This window comes from Phyllopteryx taeniolatus, chromosome 11 (assembly GCF_024500385.1).
Source record: "Phyllopteryx taeniolatus isolate TA_2022b chromosome 11, UOR_Ptae_1.2, whole genome shotgun sequence".
Lineage (NCBI taxonomy): Eukaryota > Metazoa > Chordata > Actinopteri > Syngnathiformes > Syngnathidae > Phyllopteryx > Phyllopteryx taeniolatus.
Window position 1 is genome coordinate 13,050,933 of NC_084512.1, and position 21,187 is coordinate 13,072,119.

The 21,187-nt window shown below is 42.4% G+C and overlaps 1 protein-coding gene across 3 annotated transcripts; it reads left to right on the top strand.

Moving 5' to 3' along the window:
- Nucleotides 1–500: 500 nt before the first annotated feature.
- On the top strand, nt 501–14,368 carry tmem87b (transmembrane protein 87B). Of its 3 annotated transcripts, none has more exons than XM_061790249.1 (19): nt 501–680; nt 5,371–5,434; nt 5,523–5,614; nt 5,938–6,072; nt 6,166–6,219; nt 6,306–6,474; nt 6,793–6,854; nt 6,953–7,136; nt 7,220–7,319; nt 7,422–7,515; nt 7,956–8,027; nt 11,284–11,392; nt 11,473–11,531; nt 11,614–11,717; nt 11,796–11,869; nt 11,952–12,022; nt 12,343–12,395; nt 12,501–12,531; nt 12,627–14,368. In XM_061790249.1, the coding sequence occupies exons 1-19, from the start codon at nt 534–536 to the stop codon at nt 12,666–12,668; spliced, it is 1,716 nt and encodes a 571-aa protein (XP_061646233.1). In that variant the 5' UTR covers nt 501–533; the 3' UTR covers nt 12,669–14,368. The 3 variants fall into 3 exon arrangements, with proteins under 3 accessions (XP_061646233.1, XP_061646234.1, XP_061646235.1); XM_061790250.1 differs by having other exon boundaries at nt 5,374–5,434; XM_061790251.1 differs by lacking the exon at nt 5,371–5,434 and having other exon boundaries at nt 526–680.
- Nucleotides 14,369–21,187: the final 6,819 nt, after the last annotated feature.

The window sequence follows — 21,187 nt, forward strand, 5'->3', positions numbered from 1 at the left end:
TTTGTGTCGTCACAATTTGGACAGTGCGGTGAGAGGTGTGTGCAGCTCCCAATAGTAGTACTATCAATATCTGCAAACAGGAAGCTAGCATAGTTAAGAGGATTTGTGCTATATCCTTTGTAAAACATAATCGTGTTAAATAAAAATTGGAGTAATGCCTGTTGCTTTCATATTTCATTGTATGTCAATATTTGAAAAGTTTTGTAAAGCAAGCACATATCTGTTAAGTACAGTATTTTTCATATTTTTTTTAAGAAAACGTGGATCTATAGTTCAAAAACTTGACGTGATAGAGAAAAACTGAGATCAGTTTTGGATTCCACACCCAAAAATTTGTTAAAAACAGCTGTCAGACCAAACTCAACAAAAAAGGTGTTCTCCAGTGTTATTGGATACAGCTGTAAAAGACGAACATATACAGTCTTGGTGAAGCTTCCGAGGTAAATGGAACGTAGCATTAACACACACAGGGGCTATCTCATCTGGTGCGTTCAGGACACCTCGTAAAGGCAATTTTCACGCGTTTAGACAACATGGCAGCTGTTCCAATGAGAACGTGGAGATATTTGACCACGGAGAGTTTCTATTCCTGGATATTTCTTTATTTGCTCTTATTCGTTACTATAGAAACAGCCGCTGCTGCTCCAGAGACGGGATTATGGAAAATTACTGCTTTAAGTGTAAGTAAAAAAATCTGAAGTTAGCGGCTCCATAATGACACGGCTAGCTGTGTTAGCCGTGTGATGCTAGCGTGCTGTCATTTTAAGGATTGTGTCCGTCGTTTAACCTTCCACAAGTATACACAGATGTACGTCATAACAAAATAACTTAAACATTTGGACTTTATTTTGTTTATGTCGTGAAAGACAAATGCTGTTGTTTTCGCCGCTGGCTAGCTTCCTTACTCCAGATTGGTATGTCAGTGTATTTTGGTTTGTTTGAACCAATGGGAGAAACCTTAATTGATTTGTGTGCTTTCATGTTTACTTTATCGATTTCCTTTGGCGTTGTATCACCATGGAAATGTGAGAGAAGCCTTTTTATGCTGTTTTATGCGTTATGCTTACATTTATGTATACTAAGTTCTTTTATGTACATATTGTATGGGCTGAAATATGTACCAGCAGGAACGGAATTTGAGTCATTAATATTTGAATTTCTACACGTGAATAATTGCTCTTAAAAACTCAATTTGAAAAACACAATTTGAATTTGTATTGTTTAATTTGAAACATTGCATTTAAAAACTGAATCTGAATAGTATAATTTGAAATTGAATTTATTACTTTGGAACTGAAGTCCAACAAACTTGAAAGTGAATGTACGAAGAACCTTCATTCCACCTTTCCTTAGCCTTTCTGGAATGCATCATACGATACAAATGTGCTTCCTTTCGAACATAGTAAAGGACATATCACAGGGACATGACTTAAGTCGTCTTTCCGCAACCATGCCTTCGGTTTTACTGACACCGAGGGGTAAAACAGCACACGCCACATCCCGATACAGACAGCAATGTTTCAAATGAATTTAGAGGGTTTACAGTGGGTACAGAAAGTATTCAGACCCCCTTAAATTTTTCACTCTCATTTTTCACTTATATTGCAGCCATTTGTTAGAATAATTTAAGTTCATTTTTCCTCATTAATGTACACACAGCACCCCATATTGCCAGAAAAAAAACGTAATTGTTGAATTTTTTGCTGATTTATTAAAAAAGAAAAACTGAAATATCACACTGCCATAAGTATTCAGACCCTTTGCTGTGACTCCTATATTTAACTCTTGTCTGATGAGACCAATATAGAAATTTTGGCCCTAATTCTAAGCGGTATGTGTGGAGAAAACCAGGCACTGCTCATCACCTGTCTAATACAGTCCCAACAGGGAAGCATGGTGGTGACAGCATCATGGTGTGGGGGTGTTTTTTAACTCCAGGGACAGGACGACTGGTTGCAATAGAAGGAAAGATGAAAGCTGCCCAGTACAGGGATATCCTGGACGAAAACATTCTCCAGAGTGCTCAGAATCTCAGACTGGGCCGAAAGTTCTTCTTCCAACAAGACAATGACCCTAAGCACACAGGTAAAATAACAAAGGAGTGGTTTCAGAACAACTCCGTGACTGTTCTTGAATGGCCCAGCCAGAGCCCTGACATAAACCCAATTGAGCATCTCTGGGGGGACCTGAAAATGGCTGTCTATCAATGTTCACCATCCAACCTGACAGAACTGGAGAGGATATGCAAGGAGGAATGGCAGAGGATCCCCAAATCCAGGTGTGAAAAACTTGTTGCATCATTCCCAAAAAGACTCATGGCTGTATTAGCTCAAAAAGGGTGCTTCTACTAAATACTGAGCAAAGGGTCTGAATACTTATGGCTGTGTGATATATATTAATATATTTCTTTTTAAATAAATCTGCAAAAATTTCAACAATTCTGTTTTTTCTGTCAATATGGGGTGCTGTATGTACTTAAATGATTTTAGCAAATGACTGCAATATAACAAAGAGTGCAAAATTTAAGGGGGTCTGAATACTTTCCTTACCCACTGTACATGAATGAATTGTAGTCCAGCCCTTATGCATCCCTTGTCCATTTTCTTTTGGACATTTTTAGGACTTTGATGTTTTCCACCAAGGACAAAACTGTTAGTCAAGTTAGAGAGCTGAAATTTGGCCACACAGTTTTTAACAATTTAAACTTTAAAACCAATTTCCAAGTTATTAGAAATAGGAGATAAACATTGACTATACACTATTATTCCATTCTATTCCAACATTGGTTCCCATTATAAATATATATTTTTTAATATACTGTAAACCTGATGTGTTATATCATGCTTTTCCTATGAATACTGAATGAATCCAAGCATTGGGGTGTTCGGTGTGTATTTGAACCCCTAAACCACCAAATGGAACCAGAGACCATCCATCCATTTTCTGAACCGCTTATCCTCACAAGGGTCGCCAACGGGAGTGCTGGAGCCTATCCCAGCTATCATCGGGCAGGAGGTGGGGTACACCCTGAACTGGTTGCCAACCAATCGCAGTGCACATACAAACAAACATTCGCACTCACATTTGCATGTTTTTGGGATGTGGGAGGAAACCCACACAGGCACGGGAGAACATGCAAAGTCCACACAGGCGGCGCCGGGGATTGAACCCCGGTCCTCAGAACTGTGAGGCAGACGCTCTAACCAGTCAGCCGCCGGAACCAGAGACCAAAACATTATTATTATTATTTATTTATTTTTTATTTTTTGCAAATCCAAGCTGCTTATCTGCGAATATCCAAAAGAAAATGGACAAGGGATGCATAAGTACAATTCATTCACATAAACCCCGTCAATTCATTTGAAACATTGCTGTCTGTATTGAGATGTGTTGTGTGCTTTTTCTACCCCTAAATGTCAGTAAAGGCAAATGCATGGAGATCAATGCCTGGATGACGTTACGTTAGGAAAAAAACGGAAAGACTACTTAGTCACGTCCCTGTGATATGTCCTTTACTATGTTCGAAAGGAAGCACATTTTTTCTCTCTTTCTGACTGTATGCTGCATTCCACAAAGGCTAAGGAAAGGTGGTATAAAGGTTAAAATACTGTAGCTGGTTAGAAGATTTGACTTTCCGAAGAGTCCCTAGGTCACGTGATTAAAAAAAAATTGAAGACCAGATCTGTGTCTCGCCAATCGATTGCTATTCCTTGCAGTCCCCGGATGTCTGTCACAGCTAATATCAAATTGAATTTGTCAAACTGAATCTGAAATTATCAAACTCAATGTGAAAATATCTAATTAGATTTTTCATTGCGGATAAAAAAATTATTTAATTTACTTTCAAGTTTATTGTACTTCACTTCCAAATGAGTTTCCTCCGCAGCGTGTCCGGGCTCTCCCTTAGAGATTGGGTGAGAAGCTCGGTCATCCGGGAGGATCTCAGAGTAGAGCCGCTGCTCCTTCACATCGAGAGGAGCCAGATAGGGTGGCTGGGGCATCTGATTTGGATGCCTCCCGGACGCCTCCCTGGTGAGGTCTTCCGGGCACGTCCCACTGGGAGGAGACCCCGGGGACGGCCCAGGACACGCTGGAGAGACTACATCCTTCGGATGGCCTGGGAACGCCTCGGGATATATATATATATATCAGATTGTTTTTTAAATGAAATGTGAGTGCGAATGGTTGTTTGTTTGTATATGCCCTGCGATTGGCTGGCAACTAGTTCAGGGTGTACCCCGCCTCCTGCCCGATGATAGCTGGGATAGGCTCCAGCACGCCCGCGACCCTATTGAGGAGAAGTGACTCAGAAAATGGATGGATGGATGTTTCAAATTAAACAATACAAATTCAAATTATGTTCTTCAAATTCACTTTTTTAATGCAATTATTCAAGTGTAGAAATTCAAATGATTAAATGATTCAAATTCAGTTCCAGCTGGCACATATTTCAGCATATAAAATTTATTGTATTGTTATTGTTATGACATGAATTGTGCTCTACCTTCTTGGCCAGATCACCCTTGAAAAAGATACCTTGATCGCTATGTTATTTTATTTTCTGTTTTAAATAAAGGTTTTTCATTGAGTCCTTTCAAATGAAGCTCAATAATTAATAATTATAATGCAGAGACGTTTCAGTTGTGCCTTGAAGTCTCTAGTTGCACTATACTGTATTTATGAACCTGGAAGGGCGAACTGTCGAGCACATATCATATAACAACTAGACAAACCATTCAAACTTTCAAACCATGTAGCATTTCAGGATGAACCTAAAATGCACGCTAACCTCTACAGGTGAATTTCCTTTGTTGTGTTGTTCAGTGCTTCATTGCTTATTGCACAACTTGCTGTTCTCTAACAATGAGCTGAACGACAAAATTCACAACAGATGTTTGACCAATGCTTTTCCAAAGACGTCCACATGCCTTTCTATGACTCTTTCAGTCTCTCTCTGTTGCAACCTGCGGATGACACCTTGTAACACACTAATCTCAGGGACCTCTTCTCTCTGAGAACGTCTTGGTACTGTTGATCAATTGTGAGGTGTCATCTTGGTCTCATGATGTCAAAATGTGAACAGCATGATGAAGAGGACTGTTTAAATACAAATTCTAATTGAACCAGGAAAAATAAGGCATATTTGTGGCTCAAATTAACTCCTCAAAAAGTAGCCTACTGCAACACTGATCAGTTTGACGTGCGTTCAAAGTTTAGACGTCCAAATGTTCATCTGTAAAGGTTTTTTTGCAACCTGAAATTTCAGCTAGAAGTCCAGTATCCCCAGCATTCTGTGATTATTGTAAGTGTAATTACTTGAACAATAGTAAGAATAGCTGTAGTCTTATGCATAAAACAATTGCTCTTCAGCAGACCTCAAGACCGCTACTGTTAAGAAAATCCATGTTCAAAGACACTAACATTGAAATGAAAGGTAAGACATGAAAAATGGCAGTCTGAAGATTTCACAAGTAATGCACACTCATTTTATGTTTACCCTCGCTTGTTTGTTTAACTTTCAGTTGTGTCTTTTGGCTGTCCTGAGGATGTGACATTCACCATCCAGTGGTATTTGAAATACTACCCCTGCCACAATGATTTCAATAACATTGAAGTAAGTATGCATGGGTTTTCTCCGAGCACTCCGGTTGCCTCCCACATCCCAAAAACATGCATGGTAGGTTGATTGAAAACTCTAAATTTGCTGTAGGTATGAATGTGAGTTTGAATGGTTGTTTGTATGTGTCCTGCGATTGGTTGGCAACCAGTTCAGGGTGTACCCCGTCTCCTGCCCGATGATAGCTGGGATAGGCTCCAGCACGCCTGCGACCCTAGTGAGGAGAAGCGGCTCAGAAAATGGATGGATGGATGTATGAATGTATTTAAATCCTAAATTTGACATTGCTTGGTGAAATTAATTGTTCTTGTTCTCTGTAGGAAATGTATGAGCGAACACCGCTGAGTCGTGGGCAGAGCCTTGATCCGAATCCCCTTGTACAAGGAGAGTACATCGAGCATAAACACAAGCCTATAATGTGTAACAGTGAACTGCGCTCCTTTCCAACATTTAAAGTAGGTTTTTGTATCATTAGCATACTCTTCCTCAGCACAGTTGGTCACATAGTCACCTGGTCTTATTTATCATGTCACCTCTGCTTCCTGCAGAAAGCCAAGGCGGAACCCCGACCTGTCAGTCCACATGTTGAGGGAGAAGTGTTGGTCAGTCAAATCGGGAAGTCTGCCATACGTGTTTGATAGCAGTTTCATTTTGTTGTAATCAGTGTTTTATCTGTGCAATGCGGCAGGATGAAAGTGACATCAGGTGGATTACTGAGGAGTATGACAGTGACACAGTGACAAGCAGCGGTACAACGGTCAAAGACAATGTCATAGCCTCCACATGGACGGATGGGCCTTACCTACTCGTGGTGAAAATTGTGCCCAGTAAACAAGATGTTAACTGGAATTTAACTAGTGAGGATTTTTTTATATTATTTGTTTTACATTAAATAGTCAAGTACCTTATGAGGTTTATTAATATGAATCCAAAACTCAAAACAAATTTAGCAGCTGAAAAGGTAATGCCACTGAGTGTATAAAAATAATGCTTTACATGAATGCTACTGCCATTATGGGATTTTCCGTGGTGTTCCACATGATGCATAAAAATGAAAACAAATGATTTCATGTGTCTGTTGGAAACGTTTGTAATATTCATTTAATTGAAACACACCACCACACCACATATTAGCTGCATTAAAAACAAAACATTCACTGCATTTCTCTTTCCAGTGAATGTGGTGATGAAAGGCAGGCATGGCTACATTTCCATCACAGAATACCCTCTCATGATTGTGAGTAGACAGCGTTTTGTAATTATGATCTGTCTGTTGCTTTTAAAACATTTTCTACCATTTGGTGTCTTGCCAAAATGGCTACGATTTGTTCACAGTTTTACATGGTTATGTGCGTGGTGTACATCCTGTTCGCTCTGTTGTGGTTCACTTGGGCTGCCTGCTACTGGAAAGACATACTGAGAATCCAGTTTTGGATTGCCGGCGTTATATTCCTAGGTATGGTGGAGAAGGCGGTCTTCTGCGCTGAATATGAAAACACCAATGCTGTAGGCTCTGCTTGTGAGTGTCCACTGACATTCTTTATTAAAAGGTAAACGTTTCCCAACATTGTTGGTAATGGTCCTGCTCTTTGGGTTTTTCAGCTCCAGGCCTGCTGATTTTTGCTGAGCTGGTCTCGGCCCTCAAAAGAACTATAGCCCGATTGCTTGTCATCATTGTCAGCCTAGGCTATGGCATTGTAAAGTATGTCACGCTATCTGTACAGTGTACACATTGCTACTGATTTCGATGTGAACAGGTGCTGATTTATTATGAATACTTTACTATGCGTCTCCTTCCTCACAGGCCTCGATTGGGGACAGTAATGCACAGAGTGGTTGGTCTCGGAGTTCTCTACTTAGTCTTTGCTGCAATTGAAGGTGTACTGAGGATAACTGGGGTAAGACTTCGCCCCCTGTAATGTAAAATAGTTATTTTAATCAATGTGCATGACAACCACCACCTCAGGTAAACGTTAAGTGTTCTGACTTGATACTTGATACATACAAAGCCTAGTAAGAACTAGAGCAGCGCTGTGGTTTGTCGTGTACTTATGTTCAGTGTTAAAATAAGAATCTAAATGTTTGTTTTTGTGCTAATGCATTTAAGGGTCGAGACAATGGCCCAGCTCTCATTACAGCAATTGTTTTGGCTGTTTTAGACTCATTCATCATCTGGTTCATATCCTTTCAGTGTTTTATTCTCAAAAGTCAACTCATCTCTGCTAATCTGTCATTGCTATGGCCTCATGGGTTGGGTTACCTGTTTCCCGTTATGCACTTGTGTGAACGGTTCCATTTATTCCACCTCCTTGTGTCCTCCATGTCCTGTCCTTTCCAGGCAAAAGACTCTGACTTGGCCCTGCTGGCCAACATTCCCCTGGCTCTGCTTGACTCCTCTCTATGCTGGTGGATATCCTTCCATGCACATATACCTTTCCTTCTGTGGCTCCCTTTCTTTAGGAGTGCTTAGACCAAGAGTGGTGGATGCGCAATGTCTGAATAAGACATCACAGCAAATATTACAAACCAGAGTGCGCTTTCTTGGATTCTAATTAAATCACTTTTTCTGCCTTGTTGCCACTAATGACATCTCTTGATCTAAGTTGATGAGCATGCATTCTTCTCAAACCTTTAAAATCCTTCTGCATGCCACTACCCTCATTGACCACAACATTAGGCACACCAGCCCATTCAAATGGTCAAAGAGAGGTATTCATTTGTGTTTATTATCGGCGTTGTAGAACTATACTGCATCATACTGAGGAAAATGGGGAAAAAAAACAGTGACATGGTAATTGAATTGTATTGTTTATTTAAAAGTCAAGGTTAATAAAAGCAGAACAGTTAACATGAATAAAAGAAATACAATCTAGTTATACAGTGTAAAATACCTCCTCAAGGTCTTTACATTTTAATTACAATGTCTTATGATTGAGGTTGTAAAATAACATAACTTAAAAACCACGTCCACCAGACTGTTCCAAGAGGGCTTTCATGTACAAGTGCACCAAGAGATAACTTCATAAAATACAAACATCCCAATGTAGCTTTCTTAAAACATGGCGATAGAGAAGAGAAGAGTGCAGTTTTACAGTTCTAATGAGCCAATGTCATTCCCAAGCACTGCCTGTTCAAACCAGGATATATCCACCTCTTTTTCTGTATCGCTGCTCTCTATAAATGACCCTAAGAGCGTCAAGTTCTCATCTATTCTTAACTTCTCTTGAACTCACCAAAATCATGCTTACTGTTCATGAATTGCGGCATGGTGGACGACTGGTTAGAGCGTCAGCCTCACAGTTCTGAGGACCCGGGTTCAATCCCCGGTCCCGCCTGTGTGGAGTTTGCATGTTCTCCCCCCGTGCCTGCGTGGGTTTTCTCCGGGCACTCCGGTTTCCTCCCACATCCCAAAAACATGCATTAATTGGAGACTCTAAATTGTCCGTAGGTGTGAATGTGAGTGCGAATGGTTGTTTGTTTGAATGTGCCCTGCGATTGGCTGGCAACCAGTTCAGGGTGTACCCCGCCTCCTGCCCGATGACAGCTGGGATAGGCTCCAGCACGCCCGCGACCCTAGTGAGGAGAAGCGGCTCAGAAAATAGATGGATGAATGGATGTTCATGAATTTTTCAGTGACCTCTGTGTTGAAGTCCTAATTGGTCATGTTTTAAAATCGAAGCTGTACACATTGAAGCATTCGGATCACTACTAAGATCAAGAGCACACCCTCATCATGCTGAAAACGCAATGTGGCACTAACAGTTGTTTCCCTTGTGGTTGTTTATGCGGTTCCCATCCATGCATCCATTTTCTTTACCACTTATCCTCACTAGGGTCGCGGGATGCTGGAGTCCATCCCAGCTATCTTCGGGCAGGAGGCTGGGTACTCCCTGAACCGGTCGCCAGCCAATCGCAGGGCACATACAGAGTGATTGAAAAGTAACTCCCTATTTTTAAGTACTTGTAATTTATTTCTGAACTATACTTCTTACAAGAAATTAACATGAGAAGAAAGTGTATTGCATGGAGTTTTTCTTTAAAATTTGATATGGGTGCCAGCATTAGCAACCAGCTTTTCAAACCGCCTGGGAACCACATTAACTGATTTCACAAGGAACTCTTGTGGGATGGAAGACATAACTTCTTGTATTCGCCCTTCAAGTTCTTCCAAAGTCGTTGGTTTGGTAGAATAGACTTGCTCCTTTCATTATGGAACATACACAAAAAAATTTAGAAAAATATTACAACATATGAATAAATTATAAGTATTTTAAAATAGGGAGTTACTTTCAATCACCCTGTAGAAACAACCATTCGCACTCACATTCACACCTACGGACAATTTAGAGTCTGCAATCAACTTATCATGCATGTTTTTGGGATGTGGGAGGAAACCGGAGTGCCCAGAGAAAACCCACGCAGGCACAGGGAGAACATGCAAACTCCACACATGCGGGGTCGGGATTTGAACCCCGGTCCTCAGAACTGTGAGGCAGATGTGCTAACCAGTCGCTCACCGTGCCGCCTATGCGGTTCCCACTTGTGTTAATTTCCCATAGTCAGGTTGGCAGTTAAATTCTCTCATAATTGTATTTAAATATGCCCCGCTTATGTATTAAAAAAAGGGTAATTTTATTTTTTTTAATCGGTGGGTGCGACTTATATATCGGTGTGTTCATTAGGTTGAATTTTACAGTAATGTTGGTATGGTTACACCGACACCTAGGGCTGCACAATTTAATTTTAATCGTGATCGCTATTTTGGCTGCCACGTTAAATGTTTTTTTAAACATTTAAAAGGCATGCACTGCTGCATATGAAAATTTGCAGTAGTACCCACAGCCTAGTCAGCCAGCCACCAGGGCGCGAATGGACCGCGATCCATGGCCAGCTTTAACATAAAAGCTTAAAATGGCACTGATGTCCAATGTAGTAATATATGAAACATATATTTTGAAGTTGGCGTAGAGGCGGCGTGTCACGGTAAGACACTATTAATAATCGTTGTAGCACCTGCCTTCTTTTCTTTTTTTTTTCTCTTCTTTTCGACTGGCCTGACCGCAGTTAAAATAACGGGAGAAGTACATAGAGAGGGAAATCACAATTGTCGAGTCCTTGACAATTCATTATATTGACAGGGATTTGCAAATGAAAAGTCGGTGCTTACAGCCTACTGTTATTGCATTGCGTTGTTATGCATTAACTGTATTTGATTCCATTAAGTTGCAATTTGTGATTGCACTTTGTAATAGCATATTCATTCAGGTAGCCCTTGGTAAAAGTATACTTTTTGGGGGTACATTTATTTATTGTTATTATCTATCATTTATTCTTATTTATTAAAGATTCATTTTGCACTGAAAACTGTTCCATATTGTTTGTTGAAAAGTAGTGCAATAAAAATAAAAACATTTCCGTAACGAGGAATAATTGTGATTACAATATTGATCAAAATAATCACTATTATTATTATTTTGGCCATAATGATACAGCCCTAGTTACACCTCATTCCAAGGACTTAAAAGCATAAACCACCAGAATACACACTATTTCCATGTCATTATCTAAAACATTTGAAATTGTCCACTCTATGATCATGTTTATTTAATACAAAGCATTGAGGTTCATTTTAGTTGAGTTGTGTGTTTGCCTTGACTGCCAGTTACATTTTTGTCAGCCTGGCTCAAACCATCAAGACTCTGAAGCTGAGAAAAAACCCAGTCAAGTTATCCCTCTACAGGCACTTCACAAACACACTCATATTTGCAGTCATTGGTGAGTAAAATACACAACACTTGTCATCAGATGTCCAGATGTTACAATTACTTGTTTTTCATCCATGATCTGTACATCAGCTTCCATCATTTTCATGGGTTGGACAGCAAAGAAATTTCGTCTAGCAGATTGCCAGTCGGTGAGTATGCTCGGCATATCTGTACTGGCTGTCTTTAATAATATGGTAGCTACATTTTAACCGGGACCTAATTTGTGCTCAGGATTGGGTTGAGCTGTGGGTGGAAGATGCTTTCTGGAGGTTTTTGTTCTCTCTCATTCTACTTGTCATAATGTTCCTATGGAGACCGTCTGCAAACAACCAAAGGCAAATTCTTATACAATACCACTCTGTGCCCAGTTTCCCCCGCTTTATTTTTTTCTCATCAAATGTCAATGCCAACAGGTACGCTTTCACACCTCTCATTGACGACTCAGATGATGAGGAAATCGAGGAATTTATTGCCTCTCCAAACATTGGTGCGCTAATGTCACTGAGCTTGCTTTGATCATGTTATGCACAGTTTGTTCTCCTGTTTTAACATCTTCTTCCTCAATGCAGCTGATGGCATTAAACTGAGAGGCACAAAAAATGAGGCAAATAGTGCAGTGACATCTCCAGAAACAAACCCGGTCAGTAATGCAAATGCAACGGTTTTAAAAGGGTTTCCCGAAAATAAAATGCTATTGATCATCTAGCACGCACACAATCAAGTTGAAGGACTTTACCGTTTTAGTAAATGTATCATAATGTTAATGTACAGTATAGGGTGATAGTATGGCAATGTATGGTGTAATTTAGTATGTTTGGCTCCTGGGGAGGAAGCAAATTTCTGATTTGGGTCTTGAGGGGGAAAAGTCAGGGGAATCCTGCAATAGTGCTACAAGAGATCTGCAGTTATAAGTGTTGTCCTACAGTCGGCAGTGTTAACTCTCTTTTTGTCTCCATCCAGGAAGAGGACTTGAAGTGGGTTGAGGAAAACATTCCAAGCTCTCTCACTGATGTGTAAGTCATTTAGCATTGATATGTATTCAGTTTAGCAACATCGTTTGAATCAATGAGATTTGATGAGTTGAGTGAGATTCCAACTGTGTCTTTTTGACTTTTCAGAGCCCTTCCTGTTTTACTTGACTCTGATGAGGTATGCACTTATGCTATATGTTATGTCAGGAATTAATTCCAGAGTTAAAACATAAAATGTTGCCTACAGTTTACACTACTTCTGTTACTGTGTAGGAAAGCATGACGACCAAGTATGAGATGTCCAAGCTGGAGTGAGGGGAAACCTTCAAAGCTGTCAGCGGAGGATGAGGGGCCTACTCGCGACTCTGCAGTTGTCTTCTGTGCACAGTTGCATCTTATTACTGGTGGCAGGTAATGGTGGAGCTCTACTAATGACCTTCCACCATCGAAACTGTTTTTTCCCCTCTCAACAACTGGTTCATCTTTGCCCTGACAGAATCAGTTTGAGCCTTTCTTTCCAAAGAGGTGAATTGATTTTATATTATGTGCTGTATTTATTTGCGTTATGTCTACTTTACAGGAGTTTTTCTACAAGTAAGAACAGAGGGCCTCATGCATGAACATACTCAAAGACACACAATGTGTTTTTGAGGTGTTTCAAATGAGATTATTTATGAAGATAGAGATAGATAGCCAACAGGAATTAAACTTTTATCTCATTGATTTAAAGTGGCGGCACGGTGGACGACTGGTTAGAGCGTCAGCCTCACAGTTCTGAGGACCCGGGTTCAATCCCTGGCCCCGCCTGTGTGGAGTTTGCATGTTCTCCCCGTGCCTGCGTGGGTTTTCTCCGGGCACTCCGGTTTCCTCCCACATCCCAAAAACATGCATTAATTGGAGACTCTAAATTGCCCGTAGGCATGACTGTGAGTGCGAATGGTTGTTTGTTTCTATGTGCCCTGCGATTGGCTGGCAACCAGTTCAGGGTGTACCCCGCCTCCTGCCCGATGACAGCTGGGATAGGCTCCAGCACGCCCACGACCCTAGTGAGGAGAAGCGGTTCAGAAAATGGATGGATGGATGGATGATTTAAAGTGGGATTTAGCAAACATGCATGTTTCATGTACTGGTGAGACATGATGTTGAGATGACAACATTGGAAGAGAACATTTTGCGTCTATGCACTTTCACCATCAAAACTGTGCCTACATGTCGTTCTTGTATGAAGCCTGATATTCCAATAGTCTCAGTGTTGATGTGTCACTTAGTGTGTGATTGGGAAGACTGAAAACTTACATCATTTGTACAATTAAACCACAAGCGGGTTCAGTAGTTAATTAAAGGAGCGGGTGGACTTGTGTGTCTTTGGAGCAATATACTGTATGTCTAAGGAATTTTGTAGCTTCATTCTTATTTATTTATGATGAAAGTGTACTTAAAAGTCGTGTTCGCCGTTTCTCTGTTCACACTGTCTTCTTCAGAGCTGTATTGGGCAAACGCCAATTTGCTTTTTTCTTGACCAAGTTTGCGTTCTGTGCTTATTTACACAAACACCTTAACATTCTCGTTTATTTTTTCCTGTTTTTTGAAAATGTCTGCTGGGTGGTGCTGTCATTGTAGTTTGGAGTATAAGAGCACTGTTGTCATGTTGTGTGTGATGCTTTCATTGGTTAGCAAAAGCACAAGCTGATCACCTCCAGAGGATTATAATATTGTAATGTCAATGTTCACAATCGTTTCCTTTTCAGGCGTTGTAAGAAACAGAGAATGTGTTTATGATGGCCAGCAGTCATTTGATTGGTTGATTGGTTTGATTGATTTACAGACACCTGCACCTTGAATATTTGTACAGATGCCTGATTTGTTCTTTGCCATAATTATGCCTGAGTTATAAGTGGTTATACTTGAGTTTTCCAGGTTGGGAAGTGTTCAAATAAGATGTACAGGAGTATGTTGGTTTCCTGGACTATAATTTGGTCTGTTTTTACTGCAATAAAAGGAATTATTTTACAGTGGTTGCATCATCCCATAATGTCTGTCTAAAGTGGCTTCAAAAAGAAATCAGATACAAATGCTGCAATATTATGACAAATGTTAATGAAACACAGAAGAACGGTTTGAAAGAAGATCACAGTGAAAAGAGTTGGGCCGTAAAAGTCCTTGCCACTTCAATCTAATTTATTTGGCATATGACTACATACTCTGACATATAAATGATACTATTGGCTATTTAAAATACATGAACAATTGTGGAGCAATGTGAAGTTACTTTGAAATTTCGTCTGATTTGAAAAGCATAATATTGATCTGATGTTGATAATGTTATTATGAGTTCAATGTGTTTTCTGTTTTCTTTCTCTTTTTGTAAGATGCATTTGTAATACTGTATATATTCAAACCCAAACACTCGTATACTCACCGGCAAAAACATTAGGCACACCTGTACCTACAGACATCTGCAGTTCAAAGAGGTATTTAAAAAGTGTGTCATGAGAGGGTCAAAATGTAATAATAATATAAGAAGACTGAAAATAAAACAAATGATGAATACCTCCATCCATCCATTTTCTTCTGTTTATCCGAGCTCGGGTCGCGGGGGCAGTAGCTTTAGCAGCGAAGCTCAGACTTCCCTTTCCCCAGCCACTTCCTCCAGGTCTTCTGAGGGGATCCCGAGGTGTTCCCAGGCAAGCAGAGAGACGTAGTCTCTCCAGCGTGTCCTGGGTCGTCCCTGGGGTCTCCTCCCGGTGGGACGTGCCGGAACACCTCACCAGGGAGGCGTCCTGGAGGCATCCTAAACAGATGCCCGAGCCACCTCATCTGGCTCCTCTCAATGTGGAGGAGCAGCGGCTCTACTCTGAGCCACTCCCAGATAACCAAGCTTCTCACCCTATTTCTCAGGGAGAGCCCGGACACCCTGCGGAGAAAACTCATTTCGGCTGCTTGTATCCGGGATCTTGTTCTTTTGGTCACAAGCTTTCAAATTGAAAGCTTCGCCTTTTGGCTTGGCTCCTTCTTCATCACAGCGGACCGATACAAAGTCCGCTTCACTGCAGACGCTGCACCGCTCTGCCTGTCGATCTCCCGTTACATTCTTCCCTCACTCGTGAACAAGACCCCAAGATACCTGAACTCCTCCACTTGGGGCAGGATCTCTTCCCTGACCTGGAGAGAGCACGCCACCCTTTTCCGACTGAGGACCATGGTCTCAGATTTGGAGGTGCTGATTCTCATTCCAGCCGCTTCACACTCTGCTGCGAACTGCTCCAGTGAGAGTTGGAGATCATGGCTCGATGAAGCCAACAGAACCACATCACATGCAATAATGAGGCCACCAAACAGGACCCCCTCTACGCCTCGGCTGCGCCTAGAAATTCTGTCCATAAAAGTTATGAACAGAATCAGTGACAAAGTGCAGCCTTGGCGGAGTCCAACCCTCACCAGAAACAAGTCCGACTTACTCCTGGCAATGCGGACCAAACTCTGACACTGATCGTACAGGGACCGAACAGCCCGTATCAGGGAGTTCGGCACCCCATACTCCTGAATCACCCCACACAGGACTCCCCAAGGGACACGGTCGAACACCTTCTCCAAGTCGACAAGACACGTAGACTGGTTGGGCGAACTCCCATGCACCCTCTAGGACCCTACTGAGGGTGTAGAGCTGGTCCACTGTTCCATGGCCAGGACGAAAACCACACTGCTCCTCCTGAATCTGAGATTCAACTTCCCGACGGACCCTCCTCTCCAGCACCCCTGAATAGACTTTACCGGGGAGGCTGAGGAGTGTAATCCCCCTTTTTAAGAAGGGGGACCACCACCCCAGTCTGCCAATCCAGAGGCACTGTGCCCGATGTACACGCAATGTTGCAGAGGCGTGTCCACAAGGACAGCCCCACTACATACAGAGCCTTTAGGAACTCCGGGCAAATCTCAACCACCTTGGTGACCTCAACCCCAGAGATAGGAGAGCCCGCCTCAGAGACCCCAGACTCTGCTTCCTCATGGGAAGGCGTGTCGGTGGAATTGAGGTCTTCGAAGTATTCTCCCCATCGACTCACAACGTCCCGAGTCGAGGTCAGCAGCGCCCCATTCCCACTATACACAGTGTTGATGGTGTAGTGCTTCCCCCTCCTGAGACCCCGGATGGTGGACCAGAATTTCCTCGAAGCCATCCGAAAGTCGTTCTCCATGACCTCACCGAACTCCTCCCATGTCCGAGTTTTTGCCACAGCGACCACCAAAGCTGTATTCCGCTTATCCAGCCGGTACCCATCAGTTGCCTCAGGAGTCCCACAGGCCAAAAAGGCCCAATAGGACTCCTTCAGCTTGATGGCATCCCTCACTGCTGGTGTCGACCAACGGGTTCGGGTATTGGCACCACGACAGGCACTGACTACCTTACGGCGACAGCTCCAGTCGGCCGCCTCAACAATGGAGGAGCGGAACATGGTCCACTCGGACTCAGTGTCCTCCACCTCCCCTGAGACGTAGGTGAAGTTCTGCCGGAGGTGGGAATTGAAACTCCTTCTGCCAGACGTTCCCAGCAGACCCTCACAATATGTTTGGGCCTGCCAGGTCGGGCCAGTATCTTCCTCCACCATTGGAGCCAACTCACCACCAAGTGGTTGACAGCTCCGCTCCTGTCTTCACCCGAGTCGCCAAGACATGCGGCCGCAAGGCCGATGACACGACCACAAAATCGATCAGTCGATCATGCGAACTGCGACCTAGGGTGTCCTGGTGCCAAGTGCACGTGGGGACACCCTTCTGCTTGAACATGGTGTTCGTTATGGACAATCCGTGGTGAGCACAGAAGTCCAATAAGAGAACACCAATCTGGTTCTGATCGGGGGGCTGTTCCTCCCAATCACGCCCTTCTAGGCCTCACTGTCATTGCCCAGGTGAGCATTGAAGTCCCCAGCAGAACGATGGAGTCCCCAGCGGGAGCGCTCTTCTCGACCTCGCACACCAAGCTCGGGCTCCTCCCTGCCAGAGAGGTGACATTCCATGTCCCTAGACCCAGCTTCTGTAGCTGGGGATCGGATCGCCAAGGTCCCCGCCTTCGGTCACCGCCCAGCTCACACTGCACCCGAGCCCCATGGGCTCACCACCTGTGAGCCCCATGGGTGCAGGCCCGGCCACCAGGCGCTCACCTTCGAGCCCCACCTCCAGGCCTGGCTCCAGAGGGGCACCCCGGTGCCCCGGGTCCAGGCAAGGGAAACCTATGTCCATTCATTTTGTTTGTCATTGGGGTTTTTGGAGCCGTGCTGTGTCTGGTCCCTCACCTGGGTGACCCTACCAGGGGTGTGGAGCCCCAGACAACTTAGCTCCTAGGATCACTGGGACACACAAACCCCTCCAGCACGCTAAGGTGATGGCTCAAGGAGGGGATGAGTACCTCTAGTAATCAAAACTGAATATTTTCATCTTTATAAAAGCAATATTTCTCAATTTGAAACTCTTGCATTGGATCACATTATACAGTGTACAGGTGCACTGTACTTAATATTGTAGTCTTCGAATGCATTTCACTATGCTGTATCTGTACATTGCCAAGTCATGGGACAAGAAAATAATATATTGTCTACAGTATAGTATCAGTATAGTCCACGCTTCATATAATTTATGCCGCATCAGCATCACAGATGGTACACAGGAGGTGTCTTCTTTTTCCTGCATAATGCACTGCAGTAAAATTAGAAAACCTTGTGGTGGAGTTCCTTAACATGATTCTTAAAGGTGAGCTAATTCAAACTAATGATTTGAACAGTTTTACAAGAGTGACATCTGAGCACTGGGCCTTTTGCGTGACAAATCAATGAGAAATGACAAACCGTCTATTGGCCACTGTGACCAGCCTGTAACAGAATATTAACATCAGCATGTTGATGGATGTGTTCACATCTTTCATCGTGTTTGTGATTTACGGACTGAAATAAAAAAAACTTGCCAAGATTCCATCTGTTGAAACACTTGTCAACAAAAATAAGACTTGGCTTTTCAAAAGTATACATATTTAATTGGGTAATTAACATATTTAAACATGAGAAAAAGGTCAGTGAGTTGCAGTGCTCCTCAAACGTGTTAACCGCATCAATTTGGACTTTAGTAGCTTGTTACTTATCGTCCTCCCATGCGTGTTTGGCCTGCTGCAAGCACTCAAACCACCACGGGTTTGGAACCCACAGGCCAAAACACACTGGAACCTGGCTTTGCCTCAAGGCCTTCGTTGTGCATTCTCTCGCTCTCTCTCTCTCTCTCTCTCTCACTCGCTCGCTCGCTCGCTCGCTCACTCGCTCACTCACTCGGTCGCTCGCTCGCTCGGCTTGTATTAGGAAGCCTGTCAGTCTCCAGTTGTCTCTGGCAACATCCTTCCTTCTCGGAATTGATGCAACGTGCCTGAGGAAAAGCCTTGAAAACAAATGCGAGTAGAGTAGAACCTTTGAGGTTGAACACAATTCGTTATGGGATGCTGATCAACCTCCAATTTGGATAGAATTTTTCCCAGAGCTCCCTCTAAATGGAAATAATCTGTTTGAGCGTCAAACGGTTGCTATGATATATCCTTTACAAACTGCACAAGCTAGGTTTTAAGTTAGATTTTACCTTTCTAAATGGTCATACAAGTGTAAACATTTGTCAATATAGCCAGTGAGTCGCCAGTGAGCTAGAGCCTCTCACAGCTCAGGGTACATACACTGCGTATAAAATGTCTACACGCCCCTGTTCAAATGCCAGCTTTTGTGGAATAAAAAAAACTATAGATCAAGGTCAATCACTTAACAACTTTCTGCACCAGTAATGTGACCTATAACCTGTACAACTCAACGAAAAAAATCTATATTTTCAATAGGGGAAGAAGTAAGCCACAGTTGTGGCTGTGCTCAGAATTAACCAATCACATTCCAATTTATTAAATGGGAGTCAGCACAAGCCTGCCATCGTTTAAAGTGCCTCTGATTAACTCCAAATAAAGTTTGGCTTTTCTGGTAGGCTTTTCCTGACAGTTTTCGCTTTCTAGCAAAAGCCTGAACGTTTTGTGCGAACATTGACGCTGTATTTGGAACTGTTCATAATTTCCTCCATGTTGAATAAGGCCCCAGTTCCAGCTGAAGAAAAACACCCCAAAGCTGATGATGCTGCCACCACCATGCGTCACAGTAGAGGTATGGTCTTCTTTTGGTAATCAGCAGTCTTGTGGTTTCGCCAAAAACACCTTTTGAAGTATGGATAAAAAAAATTCAACCTTGATTTCATCAGACCATAACACATTTTCCCTTATGCGTTTGGGAGATTTCAAGTGTGTTTTCACAAAATGTAGCTGGGCTTGGATGTTTTTCTTTGTAAGATAGGACTTCTGTCTGTCTTGCCACTGTATCCCGTAGCCCAGACATACTGTACTGTATGAAGAAGACGGGAGATTGTTGTTGCATGTACTAAACAGCCTGTACTTTTCACAAATTCCTGCAGCTCCTTCAATTTTGCCTTTGACCTCTTTGCAGCCTCCCTGACCAGTTTTGCTCTTGTCTGGTCATCAATTTTGGAGGGATGTCCAGTTCTTACTAATGTCTTGCTAAACTCTTGTGCCAAATTCTCTCCACCTGATGTTGATTGTCTTCACTGTGGTAGATTTTATGTGAATCCTCTTCTCCTTACTTTTCAACAATGAGAGGCCTCTGATGCCGTGGAAGCTCTCTGTGGACCATGGCTTAAGTGTATGATATGACTTCAAGATGTCAGGAAAAGCTTACTAGAACATCTGAACTTTATTTCTTTTTAATTAGAGGCATCTTAAAAATGGTAGCAGGTGTGTAACATATGAGTTGAATGTGATTGGTTAATTCTGAAAACAGCCACATTCCCTGTTATAAGAGGATGTGTACACTTCTGCAACCATACTATCTCAGTTGTTTGTTTTTACCTCCCCTCTTGAAAAGATTCAGGGGTGTGTGGACTTCCTACATGTACTGATAAATACCCATTCAGTCACACGACAAAAAAGCTCAGCTTTAATGACAAACTACGAACTACTTTATGTCGTAAATGTATGTTGTGCATCGTTTTCAAATGTTCTCGTAATTTGTCACACAAGTATCAAAAGAAGTTAACCATTGAAAGATGTAATAATAATGCAACTTTCACTGCATTTACTTCAACAAGAGGCGAATTGTATGGTTATGTTGCAGTCTTAAATGCTCACTAACTCCCCGTGTGTATTTCTCTTGTCCTGATTCTCTCCTTCTCTTGACACCCCTTGTTGAGATCGTTTGATCTTTTGGAGCCCACAGTTAATGCTATGCTTGCTGAACTTACTTTTACTCTTCTGAGGTATACGCCAATGGCAAGCAAGATTTGCTGATGTCTTGCATGACAGCATCCAAGACAGCAGCCCATCTTTTAGAATAATTAAGTGTAAAATAACCAAACAAAGAGCAAAACACGCTCTGAGTTCTCCTGTGACATTATACTTGACACCAGGTCAAATGCTGATCTTTCGTGTGATTTTGCACAGAACATATTTTTCCTGAAATGCACTTCCAATATGATAAATAAGCCACGTTGCGATGTTCTGTGCTGTGTATTTTTGATGGTCACCCCCGATCCCCTTTGGAAAAATATACTGTTACCATTTGATTTGAGTGCAAATGTAAAGCCCTGGTTAGAGATGGGAGAGGACAGAGGGAAGTAAGACGACACACGTGTTGAACTTTAGTGTCTTATTAAAAAAAAAGTGAGATGTGTTTTTACATATTTGACAGTTTCCGTATCTCTGATGAGATCCAAACTGCTTTGAAAGTGTGCTGAAACATCCCTTGTCATTCATTCTGAGA